Source organism: Saimiri boliviensis, chromosome 2 (assembly GCF_048565385.1).
Source record: "Saimiri boliviensis isolate mSaiBol1 chromosome 2, mSaiBol1.pri, whole genome shotgun sequence".
NCBI lineage: Eukaryota > Metazoa > Chordata > Mammalia > Primates > Cebidae > Saimiri > Saimiri boliviensis.
The window spans coordinates 179,932,922-179,947,118 of record NC_133450.1 but is presented as its reverse complement, the minus strand read 5'-3'; the positions used below and the strand labels follow the sequence as shown (position 1 = coordinate 179,947,118).

At 36.1% G+C, this 14,197-nt stretch overlaps 1 protein-coding gene across 1 annotated transcript in view; it reads right to left on the bottom strand.

The window, feature by feature from the left end:
* Window positions 1–929: 929 nt before the first annotated feature.
* Window positions 930–14,197, bottom strand: part of IFT74 (intraflagellar transport 74) — a 110,735-nt gene continuing 97,467 nt past the window's right edge. Inside the window, exons 17-20 of the mRNA XM_003939715.3 lie at window positions 9,187–9,350; window positions 8,507–8,632; window positions 3,674–3,734; window positions 930–2,077 (exon numbers count right to left, since the gene is read on the bottom strand). Coding sequence (XP_003939764.1) covers window positions 1,959–2,077; window positions 3,674–3,734; window positions 8,507–8,632; window positions 9,187–9,350 — 470 coding nt within the window. The 3' untranslated portion in view covers window positions 930–1,958. The remainder of the gene's footprint in view (window positions 2,078–3,673; window positions 3,735–8,506; window positions 8,633–9,186; window positions 9,351–14,197) is intronic.

Genomic DNA, 14,197 nt, shown 5'->3' with positions numbered 1-14,197 from the left:
CGCGCTCGGCCCCCATGTGAAATTTAATAAGCACTTTCTGCTACCAATTTCCAACAGAAAACTCCATACAACCACAGCATTAAAAAACTGACAGTTGCTAAAAAGAGACATACTCAGCAGTCATCTGAAAAAGGCCAAAGAACCACCCAAAGGACTTGAGTAGATGATATTATTTTAGTGTAGTAAGAAGTCTATTTGGTGTACAAAGTCTCTTTCTAGAAATGACACATCTCATGTGACCTAGGCTCTGTGAGAGTAAGGGTTTTGTGGACAACTATTTCTGGGAAATGCTTTACAGTATCTATTCTTCTTGAGCTTATTATACACTAGCATAGTAAGGGTTATGAGCAGTCAAGAAAATGCAATTCACCTTTACTTCAGACCATGTTTCCCAAACTTCTTTGACTTGAATCCTTTGGAGGCATAACACTATTAACTCAAGATGCTCAGGAATTGAGGAACACATTTTACAAATGCCACCTTAATGAATATATTGTCCAGGATCTTCAGCCATATTAATAATCCTGAGTTAAGCAAGCTCAACAATGCTCATTCCTTTATTTAAATATATACAGACTGAATTTGCATGATTTACAAGTATTTACTTTAAAAAAAATCAACATATGGCCAGGCATGGTGGCTCATACCTGTAATCCCAGCACTTCAGGAGGTTGAGATGGGCAGATCACAAGGTCAGGAGATCAAGACCATTCTGGCTAACATGGTGAAACCTCGTCTCTACTAAAAACACAAAAAATTAGCCAGGTGTGATGGCACGCACCTGTAGTCCCAGCTACTTGGGAGGCTGAGGCAGGAAAATCACTTGAACCCAGGAGGTAGAGGTTGCAGTGAGCTGAGATCATGCCACTGCACTCCAGCGTGGGCAACAAGAGCAAAACACCATCTCAAAAAAAAAAAAAAAAAATCAACATATATGAGTAAATTTTAAGGTATGTAAATAATATCTCAATGCCGTTGTTTTTTTTTTTTAAGAAACCACTGTGCTGGGTTTCAGAAATACTTAAAAGTAGAGTTACTTAGTGAACATGACATCAGAACAAAAGTAGGATAGTTTTAACTAGTATTTTTAGCTGGCTAAGGTGACTCATTCCTACATGATAAGAGAAGATACATCTACAGTTACTATGTGTTCCAGACTCTAAGCCTCTCTCCCAATCCTACCTCTTCTAACTATTTTTCCCAAATGTTCTGGCTAATGCTTATAAATTCATCTACTTAAATTCCCCCAATAGTACAAAAGAGTAAATACAAACTGCAGGGTAGCAAAGAACAGCAGTAGCCATAGTCCACAACAGCCCACTATATATGTAGTTTTTTACCTAATGTTCTTCCAGGTTTATATGTGAAAAAATATTTTAAGAATTGCAAAGATTAAAATTTTCTAATTCTAAATCTTCAGGTATAACTCCTATATAAAGAATATGTGTTATATATTTACCTGTGACATTATATGGTCTAATACACATCAAATATAATCTATTTGAGAAGAAAGATTCAAAGCTAAAAATCTCCCTTCTAATCTTACTCTTGTTTTTCTAGAAGTAAAAATTGACAGAGTTGACATAAGTGCTAAATCAGAATCATACTCCATGCATCACTTTGAGAGTTGATACAAGAAAAGATTATCTCATTTGTTACCATAGATGCATTATACCAGCTAAATAAATTTCAATGGTCACTTTTAGTTTATCTCCTGGTTCAAATAAAGTATCATAAAAAGAAAAGAAGATGATACTTTTAAATATGCAAACCATTTATTGAACTATTTACTATTTTAAAATATAATTCTTCAAAGAGGCCACAAAAATTATAACATTCAGAAACTTTTAGGTAAACTCCGAAGGTAAAGTTTGTTTTTTTTTTTTTTTTGGTAGTCAATTTGTACCAAGTTTACAAGCAAGAGGATACTTCTTTAGAGACTTTCAGTTGACTTAAACTCAATTTCCACTAGTGTTATGTAAAGCATCCACAATGGTTTTATTGTACTCTGCAATCTGCTTGGTCACATTTTTCATAATTGGTCGGTAATCACTCTCTTGACTCTTGGTGGCTATGACTAATTACATGAGTTAAGGGAGAAACAATGTCAATAAAAATCTAACTGTGGCAGAAAAAGGAACTCAATACTGATATTTTTTCATACTAAAGATGGTACAAAAAAGCACAATACTTTAAAATACAGTATGTTACTTTAACAGATTAAGCATCAATTAAAACCTAAAATGTCAAGCTAAACTTGTTTCAAAAAATTCATATGCAATACAAACACCTTTTAATAGTTAATATGTTATACATTTTAATCTAACTCTGGTCTTAGAACAATCTAACATTCAATGAACTAGTTCCCACATTCAACACACATACACACATACATATACCATGTTATCTAGAATACCACAAAGAATTTAAGGTAAATCTCTAGACTTCACTCTGTTCCAAAATCACCTACTTTATGTTGCACAAAACTAGAGTTCTAGACTTAAAGTATATTGTAAACGAGTGTTCTACTTTTAAACTAAGTTTCACTACCACTGGCAACAGAGCAACTAAACATCTTATCTGGAGGTAAGCTGGGGTCCAGGCTGCTTTTGAGCTGAAGTTCAGCACCACCCTAGGAGAGAACCTAAGCTGCCACTGAGTCAGGATCTAGTTCTTCAGGCAGAGATGCCCTTGAATGGGTCACAGAAGGGAACAGGAAACAACTTTTAAGAAAATATTTGTTACAACTCCACAATACATGCGCTCAACAGCTGCTTGCTGCTTCCTATAATCACACTAAAAGTAAACAATAAGATGAAACATAAGTATCATCTTTGTAGATATAAGATGAAGTTGAATTGGCTGAAACATGGATGAACCTGGAAACCAAACTTCCCCAGTCTAATTTGGTTTATTTCCCTTTGCTGCCCAGATATTCAAGGTAGAACATTATAAACAACAAACAACTATATATTATATAAATGTGTATATATACTTAAGATATATATAATTCTCCCAATGAGTTGGGCATATTATGAGAAGGGCATATTAACTATAATTTAAAGATTCTGGAGCCGATACAATTCTGAGGCCAAAAGTAGTGGCTCATGTCTCTAATCTCAGCACTGTAGCAGGCCAAGGTGGGACTGAACCTAGAAGTTCAAGACCAGCCTGGGCAAGTTGGCGAGACTCCTGTCTCTAAGCAAAAAAGAAATTCTTGCTATGTTTACCAGATGACTTACTGATAATGTTTAACTTTACCCAAGTCCTGTGATCCTGGAAAACTGAATCTTAATTAGATGATACAGTTCTGGATTGAACAGTAAAATTACTGAAAGTCTGTAACTTATAAGTAGTAGAGTTAACATTTAAAATTGGATCTCCTGACTCCAAAATCTGGGCACTTAATCACTATGCCAGTGTCTGTTCTCCTTTTTTTTTTTTGTGGCAATTCCCAACGTCTGCTTTCTATTAGTTCCTTTAGGGTACACACACATACACACACACACACCCCTTAACTACTATAGAGTTGAAACAGTCGTATTCATTTAATTTAGCTCAGTGTTTTGTACATATTCACTACTTAATGTGTTGAACTAAATTTGAGTCTTTAAAAAAATTCCTAGAAAAAAAGTAACTCAGTCAACTTCATTTTCATCTTTTTAAAGGATACATTCTTTCATCACAAAATTATTTTGCTCATGGTGTTGCCACTTTCTCTCCAAATTTGTAAGCTAAAAACATAAAAGAAAAACACCAATAAGTACTCATATTTAAAACAATTTTATGCCCTTCTAAGAGGATAAGACAAAAAAAATCACTCCAGCTTTAAATCTTATCAACTTGCATTTTATTGAGATAGTCATGGCAGAAAAAAAAGATTAAATAATAATAAATACATTAATACAGTGATGAATTCTATAACGTTTTACTCTATTTTAATTATAAAATATTTTAAATATTTATAATACCAATGAACATGCCAACTGAAAGACGATTTATGACTTTCCTTTCCCTAAAAAAAATTTTAAAAGAAAAATGGGACCCGATGGGAATCTCTCCTTGAAATCTGGAAGTCTAATGCCACAAATATAATATATATTCAAACACTGTCAAAGGTTGAGCCATATAGAAGAAACTTCCTTATTTCCAGGGCAAAATTTCCTGTCTAATTCCACAAGCTGTGATAAGAGCAGAGCTGCAGTGTGAAGATTATAAGACAGCTTGTAAAAAGCTGGCACTGTTACAATAATTTCTGCATCAACAGGAAGCTAATGTGGATATTATATTGATGGTTACTTCCTCAGAAGACAATTTTACTGTTATAGTATTAAATTGTTTTTCTGATTTAATTAACCTTGTAACTCTGGGTTACGGTCTTTCTTTTTTAAGATGCACATAGTTATTTTCCAAAGCAAAGGACCATCTAAAAATTGAAACACTAATGTTCTGCCTGGATATTTCAAAGAAGAATGATTATTAAAAAAAAAAAAAAAACAACAAATAATTGAAGCAGCAGTAGTAATGTTTCTTTCTATCCTCATGTTAAAATAATTTTCAGGACATAAGTTTGACCTTGATGTAGCACCCAACTCATTGTTTACTCCAAAGAGATAAATCTATATATATTAGAATAAATCATGGTTAATTAACTATGTGATTGTATGTGCTGTGAGGTAATATTAGTAAATCACATCAATCTCCCCCAGACAGGATCCTGAAGTTAAGATGGACTTAAGGAAGCAGTCAGCACTTCTGGCAGTTAAGTCTCTAATAACCTTCAGCAAAGTCAAGTACCAGACTTTTTTGTCATTGTTTCACACGAACAGGTGGCCTTCTTATTATGCATCATACTTTTTAAGTGCTACAGGAATGGTATAAAAGCAACGCTCTGTCAGATGGTCAAATTCCTTTTACATTTATACATCTATATTACTGACTTGTCTATAAACTTCCAAGGACATTATGAAGCAAAAATTCATTTGGAAAATCTGTTTTTCCCTAACTTATTTAAATAATCTGTTACATAAAATTCTTTATAGATGCCAAAAGCCAGTTTTCAAGAAAATAGTTGTGAAAGATAGGAAGACCAGGATTTGATTTAATCCGCTGGGATTCACAAAAGGTAACAACACAGAGGATTCAAAACTGGGGCTTGGGCCGGGCACGGTGGCTCAAGCCTGTAATCCCAGCACTTTGGGAGGCCAAGGCGGGTGGATCACAAGGTCGAGAGATCGAGACCATCCTGGTCAACATGGTGAAACCCCGTCTCTACTAAAATACAAAAAATTAGCTGGGCATGGTGGCACGTGCCTGTAATCCCAGCTACTCAGGAGGCTGAGGCAGGAGAATTGCTTGAACCCAGGAGGCGGAGGTTGCAGTGAGCCGAGATCGCGCCATTGCACTCCAGCCTGGGTAAGAAGAGCGAAACTCCATCTCAAAAAAAAAAAAAAAAAAAAAAAATTGGGGCTTATGTTATGATTTCCAGTTATCAATACATGGAATTAAGAATACAATTAGCACCTAATGTGGGAATAAACAAGGTAACCAGTCACTGGCTCAAAGAAATGGTGTTTGTCAAGTGCTTTCCACCTTAAATCAGTGAATGAGGAGGACCAATATTCCATAAGAAATATCAGTATTTTTTTCTAAGAACCATTCAAGACAATAACCTCACAAACTTTGCCTTGCTTCTTCTCCAACACTTATCCTCACTCTAAACAATCTAAGAAAATTTTGCCACTTATAAGTCTATATCTAGGTTTCTACATTGTGATATAGAAATAGAATAACTGGTAATTTTGAATTATGTAAATTAATGATTTCTAAGCTTTTAGTCGTTGTAACAAGCTTTCATGAGATTCTAGCCTTTTCAAAAGAATGTAAGGTATATGTTGTTTTCAGATGGTACCTCCATACAATGAAATAGGTAATGCTACATAAATGTCACCAAAAACCAGGCATGGTGGCTCATGTTTATAATCCCAGCACTTTGGGAGGCCTAGGCAGGCAGATCACATGAGCTCAGGAGTTCAACTGCAGCCTGGCCAACATGGTGAAACTCCATCTCTACTAAAAATACTCATCAGGAGGCTGAGGCAGGAGAATCGCTTAAACCTAGGAGGTGGAAGTTGTAGTGAGCCAAGATCATTCCATTGCACTGCAGCCTGGGCAACAAGAGCAAAACTCCATCTTAAAAAAAAAAAAAAAAAAAGGCTGAGCATGGTGGCTCATGCCTGCAATCCCAGCACTTTGGGAGGCTGAGGCAGGAAGACTGCTTGAGTCCAGAAGTTCAAGACTAGCTAGGGCAATACAGTGAGACCCCATCTCTATTAAAAAAAAAATAGTAAAAATCAGCTGGGCCTGGTGGTTTGTGCCTGTAGTCCTAGCTACTTGGGTAGCTGAGACAGGAGGATCGGTTGAATCCAGAAGCTCAAAGTTGCAGTAAGTGACAATTATGTCACTGCACTCCACCCTGGGCAACAGAGTGAGATTTGGTTTTTTTCTTTTTTCTTTTTTTTTTTTTCTGAGACAGTGTTTTGCTCTTGTTGCCCAGGCCAGATTGCAATAGTGTGATCTCAGCTCACTGCCACCTCTGCCTCCCAGGTTCAAGTGATTCTCCTGCCTCAGCTTCCTAAGTAGCAGGATTTACAGGCATGTGCTACCACACCTGGCTAATTTTGTATTTTTAGCAGAGATGGGATTTCTCCATGTTGGCCAGGCTGGTCTTGAACTCCCCACCTCAGGTGATCTGCCCTCCTTGGCCTCCCAAAATGTTGGGATTACAGGTGTGAGCCACCACGCCCAGCCAAGACTGTTTAAAAAAAAAAAAAAAAAAAAAAGATTGAAAAAAGTTAAGAAAATGTTGAGACTGCATGAATAGCATGATTTCATTTTTTGTAAAAATGATATGGATGTATGATTGTAAAGAACAAAAAGACAACAAGAATATGGGACCAAAATGTTAAGAATGGTTGTACCTAGGTAGTGGGAAATCAAATGACATTATTTTTCTCTATCATGATCATGTAACTATATGAAGAAAAAGAGGGAATTTTTAATGTATTCAGCATTTTAAATCATGTGTGCAAATTTCTAATATAGACTAATTAGATATGAGAATGACCAATCCTTTTCAAGCCATAGTTACTAACTTTGTATATGATACATAATGCTTCATTCAATCATTCAACAAATACTTGCTGAATATCTACTATGTGCCAACCAACAGCACAGTGCAAGGAATAAAGTAAATGTTGTCTCTGTCCCATCACAGCTCTCAACCTTGTCTCTGTACCATCACAGCTCTCAACTTCACACACTGTTCAAGTAATTATCAGCAAGATAAGTGATACGGAAAGGGAGTGCAGTTATATGTTTATGCATCCTATGTAAATAACTAGAGAAATGAATTAAAAGAAGTTCAAGGATACCTGGATTCTTTACAGCATTATTTTAATAGTTTTAAAACTAGAAATTACCTAAATATCTAATGAAAGGGAATTGGCTCAATAAATCATGCTACTTCCATGTACTAGAATATCATTAAGCTATCAATAATTTTTTAAAAGTCAATATATATATTGACAAGGGAAAGTACTTATGATGTATAGCTAATCATTAAAAACAAGCTCCTAAATAATATGTACAATATGGTACAATTTCTATAAATGCATAGAAATGTGTACCTAAGTATATGCATATATATGTGTATATACATTATCTCTCTATGTATCTATGTCTCCATGTATCTATCTATCTATCTAATCTACCTACCTACCTACCTACCTACTAAAAGGACCCATACTGGCCGGATGCGGTGGCTCACGCCTGTAATCCCAGCACTTTGGGAGGCCGAGGTGGGCGGATCACGAGGTCAAGAGATTGAGACCATCTTGGCTAACATGGTGAAACCCCGTCTCTACTAAAAATACAAGAAAATTAGCTGGGTGTGGTGGCGTGCGCCTGTAGTCCCAGCTACTTGGGAGGCTGAGGCAGGAGAATTGCTTGAACCCGGGAGGTGGAGGTTGCAGTGAGCCAAGGTCAGGCCACTGTACTCCAGCCTGGCGCCTGGTGATGGAGTTAAGACTCTGTCTCAAGAAAAAAAAAAAAAAGGGACTCATACTAAAGCAACAATAAGCATTCTCTCTTCTGGGTGGTGGGGTATTAGTCACTAGAATTTATTTTATTTGTGATTTTATGGATTTTTAGTTTCTGTATTAGTAATGTTTCACTTTTGAAATTTTAAAAGATAGTACTGCATATATCATAATAGTTGTGCCAGAGATAATGTCTAACACAGCTGGCTTTCAATACAGGTTTATAGAAGGCAAGAAAGCAGGAGTCCATTCATTCTGAGTGAAGATTGTACAGAATCTGGCTGTCTTAAAAGTCAGAGAATCTAGAAGGTAGGGAGCAATAAAGCAAATTTTAAAATAAAACATGATTGCTTTGGGGTGAAAATATAGACTAAGATAATTCCAAAGTTATTTAAAACATTTCTTACCTGAGAATGGGTCTCATTTTCTTGCAATTGTGTTTTTAGTGCTTCATATTCTATGTTTAGCTTCTCCATTATCTTCTTAAAGGCATTTCTTCGGGTTGATAATATCATTCTCTCCTGATGTAATTTCTAGAAAGATCCAAATAGAAGTAACAGTTCATAGAAAATATGCAGTAAGCCAGTATAAATGATATTTAACTTAATTTCAATAATTATATTCTGGTAAAATTCAACCAAGGCTATAACTACTCTAAAACCTGTTTGTAAAAATTCCTTTGAACTATAAGCTATATTATCTGTATTAATAACTCTATTAATGCTGCCATATCTGTCCCTATCCAACCAAATTTTGTCTAAATTAATGTAAATGGCAATGGAAAGCCACTGAGAAGTTTCAGGTAGGATAGAGTCATAATCAAATCTGCATTTAACAAAGCTCAAATTTGCTGAAATGCTCTGTAGTAGCTTGTACCTTGCTTTAAAATTTCTGCTTTTCTTTAAAACTTTAAGTCACTCTAAATTCCAACTACATAAACATTTTTATTTTTTCTCAGCTTATATATATCAAATAATCAGCTTCTAATAATCAGCTTAAAATAACAAATCCTATCAACCACAAATGTATTACATTTGATCACGAAAAAATATGAATTGTAATTCTGTAAGACTTGGTTAACATTTACCTTTTTCTTTTCTTCACCTGATGATTTTAAAGCTGCCAGATCATTATATATCTCCAGATCAGCTGTCATTTGCTTAGTTTTGCTTTTTAGAGAATGTTGTTCTTCAGTCATCTTACTTTCTAGGAGCTCCATTTTCTGCAGATCCAACTGTAGACGTTGACTGTCTAAAACATAAGAATTTAAGGTGATAATAAAAATTTTATTCCTGCTGGGCATGGTGGCTCACGCCTGTAATCCTAGCACTTTGGGAGGCTGAGGTGGGTGGATCATGAGGTCAAGAGATCGAGACCATCCTGGTCAACATGGTGAAACCCCGTCTCTACTAAAAATACAAAAATTAGCTGGGCGTGGTGGCGCCTGCCTGTAATCCCAGCTACTCAGGAGGCTGAGGCAGGAGAACTGCCTGAACCCAGGAGGCGGAGGTTGCGGTGAGCCCAGATTGCGCCATTGCACTCCAGCCTGGGTAACAAGAGCGAAACTCCGTCTCAAAAAAAAAAAAAAAAAAAAAAAAAAAATTATTCCTTTCACATAAGGAAATGTAATGCAACTATTAAAAATCATGTTTTATAAGAATATCCATAAAAGAAATATATATTCACTGTAACCAGTGAGAATATAAATTACAAAAAAATACTCATTCCCTCAGTAACCAATTTCAGGTAAGCAATATATTAGGGAAATCAAGTTAACCTGATGTATATTAGCCACAACTGTCTCCACACTAACAAACATGTAAGTTTTTTCTTGCTTAGTAATATAGTCTACATTATGAGAAAAAGACCCCCCCACCTTTTTTTTTTTTTTTTGAGACGGAGTTTCGCTCTTGTTACCCAGGCTGGAGTGCAATGGCACGATCTCGGCTCACCGCAACCTCCGCCTCCTGGGTTCAGGCAATTCTCCTGCCTCAGCCTCCTGAGTAGCTGGGATTACAGGCACGCGCCACCATGCCCAGCTAATTTTTGTATTTTTAGTAGAGACGGGGTTTCACCATGTTGACCAGGATGGTCTCGATCTGTCGACCTCGTGATCCACCTGCCTCGGCCTCCCAAAGTGCTGGGATTACAGGCTTGAGCCACTGCGCCCGGCCTCGATCTCTTGATCTTGTGATCCACCCGCCTTGGCTTCCCAAAGTGCTGGGATTACAAGTGTGAGTCAACACGCCTGGCCAAGCCTCTTTATTTTATTTATTTATTTTTTTTTTTTTGAGACAGAGTCTTGCTTTGTTGTCAGGCGACAGGTTGGAATACAGGGGCGCAATCTCGGCTCACTGCAACCTCTGCCTCCCAGGTTCAAGCGATTCTCCAGCCTCAGCCTCCCGAGTAGCTAGGACTACAGAGGCACGCCACCACGCTCAGCTAATTTTTGTATTTTTGGTAGAGACGGGGTTTCACCAGGTTGGCCAAGATGATCTTGATCTCTTGACCTCGTGATCCGCCCACCTCGTCCTCCCAAAGTGCTGGGATTACAGGCGTGAGCCACTGCAGCCGGCAAGATTCATTAATAGGAGCATGACACAGATGGTTATGTAGGGAAAAAACAAGTTATAAAACATTATATATATATATATATATATATATATATAAGCACAATTTTATAAGTGCACATAGAATCAATTCTTAACTATCTGTGGTAGTTATGTCCTATAATCGTGGACAACGTGTTAGCAAATACTGGCCTGCTCCTAAGGGATATACAGAGGTAAGTTCCTGTGTGCCTTTAGTCACATTTTAGTCAATTTACCAATACATAATCTTGATTTATGTGTGTTTCTATTAAGACATTTTATTTAATATAGGTTGTAGATTCACTAACATTGAACTGTAACTTATGCCTGAATTAAATTTATCTATCACATGTTTTCTCCATAAGGCACATTACAGCCTTCTTGTGTTTCGGAATACTTAGCCCATCAGCACTTTGCTTGGGGCCATTTTAAATAGCATGATCACCAACAAAAAGCACAAAAATGCAAAAACACATAGCACTAAATATACTGCAAAAAGGAAAACTGCTTATAGTATGAGAACAGATACAAGAAGGCAGAGTGTTGCCTTTTCTACTTCCCTTGGCAATGTGCATGTCAGGCTGTTGAAATTTTTCAGGAGTCTGTGAGTCTGGGCATGTCCACAAATGACCGAAAATGTTGCAAGTATTTAATTGGGGGTTACAAAGCAACTTCAGTGGGAAGACAAATTCACAAATAAACTGTGAATAATGAGGCTAGCTATGTGTGTCTCATTCTTTCATTCAAAAATATCAAGCATCTACTATGTGCCAGGTGCTGAGGATATAACAGAAATCAACAGAGACATTGTTTTCACTCAGGGGGCTATATTTTAGAGGTAGAATCAGGTAATTAAATAAGTGTTTACAGTAAACTGGATACATGTGAAAATAGTAGTACAGGGTGCCATAAAAGCATGTAGCAGGAATCAAGAGAGCTCTCCAAAGACAAGCCTTTCAACTAAAGGCTTAAGGTTTATGAATGTCACACAAAGAGGAAGGTAAAAGTGTTTCAGCATGTGTGAAGCCTAGAGGTAAGAAAGCGTAGTACCTTTGAGCCAGGAGCAAGTTCAGCATACTGAATAGTAAATGAATATGAATGAATTTGAAGAGTAAAAAACAATGCTTCAAATGTCATTGGTTTAAGAGGCTGTTATCCAGGCGTCCCCGAACTATGGCCCGCGGGCGGCATGTGGACCCCTGAAGCCATTTATCCGCCCCCCTTGCTGCACTTCAGGAAGGGGCACCTCTTTCATTGGTGGTCAGTGAGAGGAGCACAGTATGTGGCGGCCCGCCAACGGTCTGAGGGACAGTGAACTGGCCCCCTGTGTAAAAAGTTTGGGGATGCCTGCTGTTATCTAACCAAAATTTTTAAAGTTAGTATAATTAAGCCAGTATTTCTTCAATGTTTCCTTTTATCCCTTTAAGTTTTAAAAGTCGACCATAGCAACATACATTTAAAAATATATATGTACACATAAATATAAATATGTATATAGCAAGACTTAAATGTTGTTGCAAAGAATTTTGTTTTGTTGGATTCTTATCTCTACCAAGGTTAGAAATAGTTATGAGAATCAAAGAGCTGAACAAGTGACTACAGCTTATGCTAGTATAATGCTCTAAATAGGAACTGTTTTGATCCTGCAGATATTTTGACTATTTGGAGTAAGGAGTGATATAAATCTAACTTGCAAGTTTAATTTGAATATATACTAGGGAAATACATGTAAGAACAATACATATTGATTTTTCCTGAGAAAAGGAGAAAATGGTTGGTATAGGGTAAAGTTTATCTTCCTTTAACAACAGGTCTCCAATGAAAAGCTAAATGCTACTCCAAGGAAGAGACAGGAAGAGGATGCAGTCTAGTTCCTTCTGATATGCTGTGAAGTTGCAAAGTTTACCAAGCAGTGTGTACATAGTAGCAAAATCTCAGAAGGAACCACTTTGACCTGGGGAAGTGTTTCTAAGATAGTCTGTCATCAGCACATTTGTTTACTCTCTGGAGTTTCCTTTCCAAAAATATAAATAAAAACTATTGCTGATAAATTCCTTGCCTCTTTACCCATGTAGTACACCAGTGTTTCTCAATCTTTTTCTTGTATTATCGACTCCCTAAGAACTCAGTTATACACTTTTTATCCCCCAATCACCTCCCTCCCCTGAAATTTTCACATCACCAATGTGTGTGTAGTTATTTAGGTACATCAACCTTTGGAGGTCCATTATAATATCTAAGTTTTCTTCACCCTTCCCCCAAGAAGCGATTGCTCCATTAAAAGAAAAACAAACAAACATGGAGTACACTAAATCCATTATCTCTAAAAGGTGAACGAGAATATTATAACCCTCTTATGATGCTTTCATGATACAAAAAATTTCTTGAGGTAAGGGATGGTGTCGGGGAAATAAAGGAAGAATAAATTATATGATCGGTTTAAGTTAACATGAAAATAATATAGTAAATGAAATTAATTGTAAGCATCAAAGAATCTAACCCTTACTAAGAAAAATTTCCAGCAAAATACTTATCATAGTACTAAATTGGATTTTTATCTCCAATGAAGCCAGTTCTCATTTTTTTTAACTGTATATCTCTAGAGAAAACATAATAACTAGTTGTTAAAAAGAAGTCGTAATGACTAGTTGTTAAAAACACAAAGAGAAAACATAATGACCAGTTGTTATAAACACAAAGTACAAAGTAAGGAATAAATACAAAGTCTTGATTATTTAATTTGTTTCCTGGTATTGATTTTTGCCTTTTAAAAAATGTACATTTCTCAACAGCTGTTACAGAAAGATAGGTTAAAGGGGGAAAAGCTTGTTGAATTTACAGTGACCTTAGAAAAATGAAAAACTTAAGCATGGTTGTCTAAAATAGAAAACAGAGGTTTCTAGATGAAATAATAAAACCATAAAATTATTTAGTTTATAGAAAATATAAAATATTTTAAAATATTCATATATGTCCAAAAGAATTGAAAATAGGACCGTGAAGAAATACTTACACACCCATGTTCACTGCAGCATTATTCACAATAGCCAAAAGATGGAAGCAATTTAAATGTCTATAGATAGATTTAAAAATATGATATATACATACAACAGAATGTTATTCAATCTTTAAAAAGAAAATCCTTCTTTGCTACAACATGGATGAATCTCGAGGACTTCATGCTAAGTGAACTAAGCCAGTCCCATAATGACAAATACTGTATAACTTCATTTATATGAAGTAATTTAAAGTAGTCAAGAGTCATAGAAACAGAAATAGAATGGTGGTGTCCAGAGGTCAGGAAATAGGGAAATATGGAGTAGTTGTTCAGGGGGTATAGTGTTTTAGTTCTGAAAGATGAAAAAGTTCTAGAGATTTGTTATATAACAATGTACACACAGTTAACACTACTACCATACTGTACACTTCAAAATGGTTACAATGATAAATTTTGTTACGTTTTTTACCACAATAAAAATATACTCACAGTCAAACCAATAGTAGATA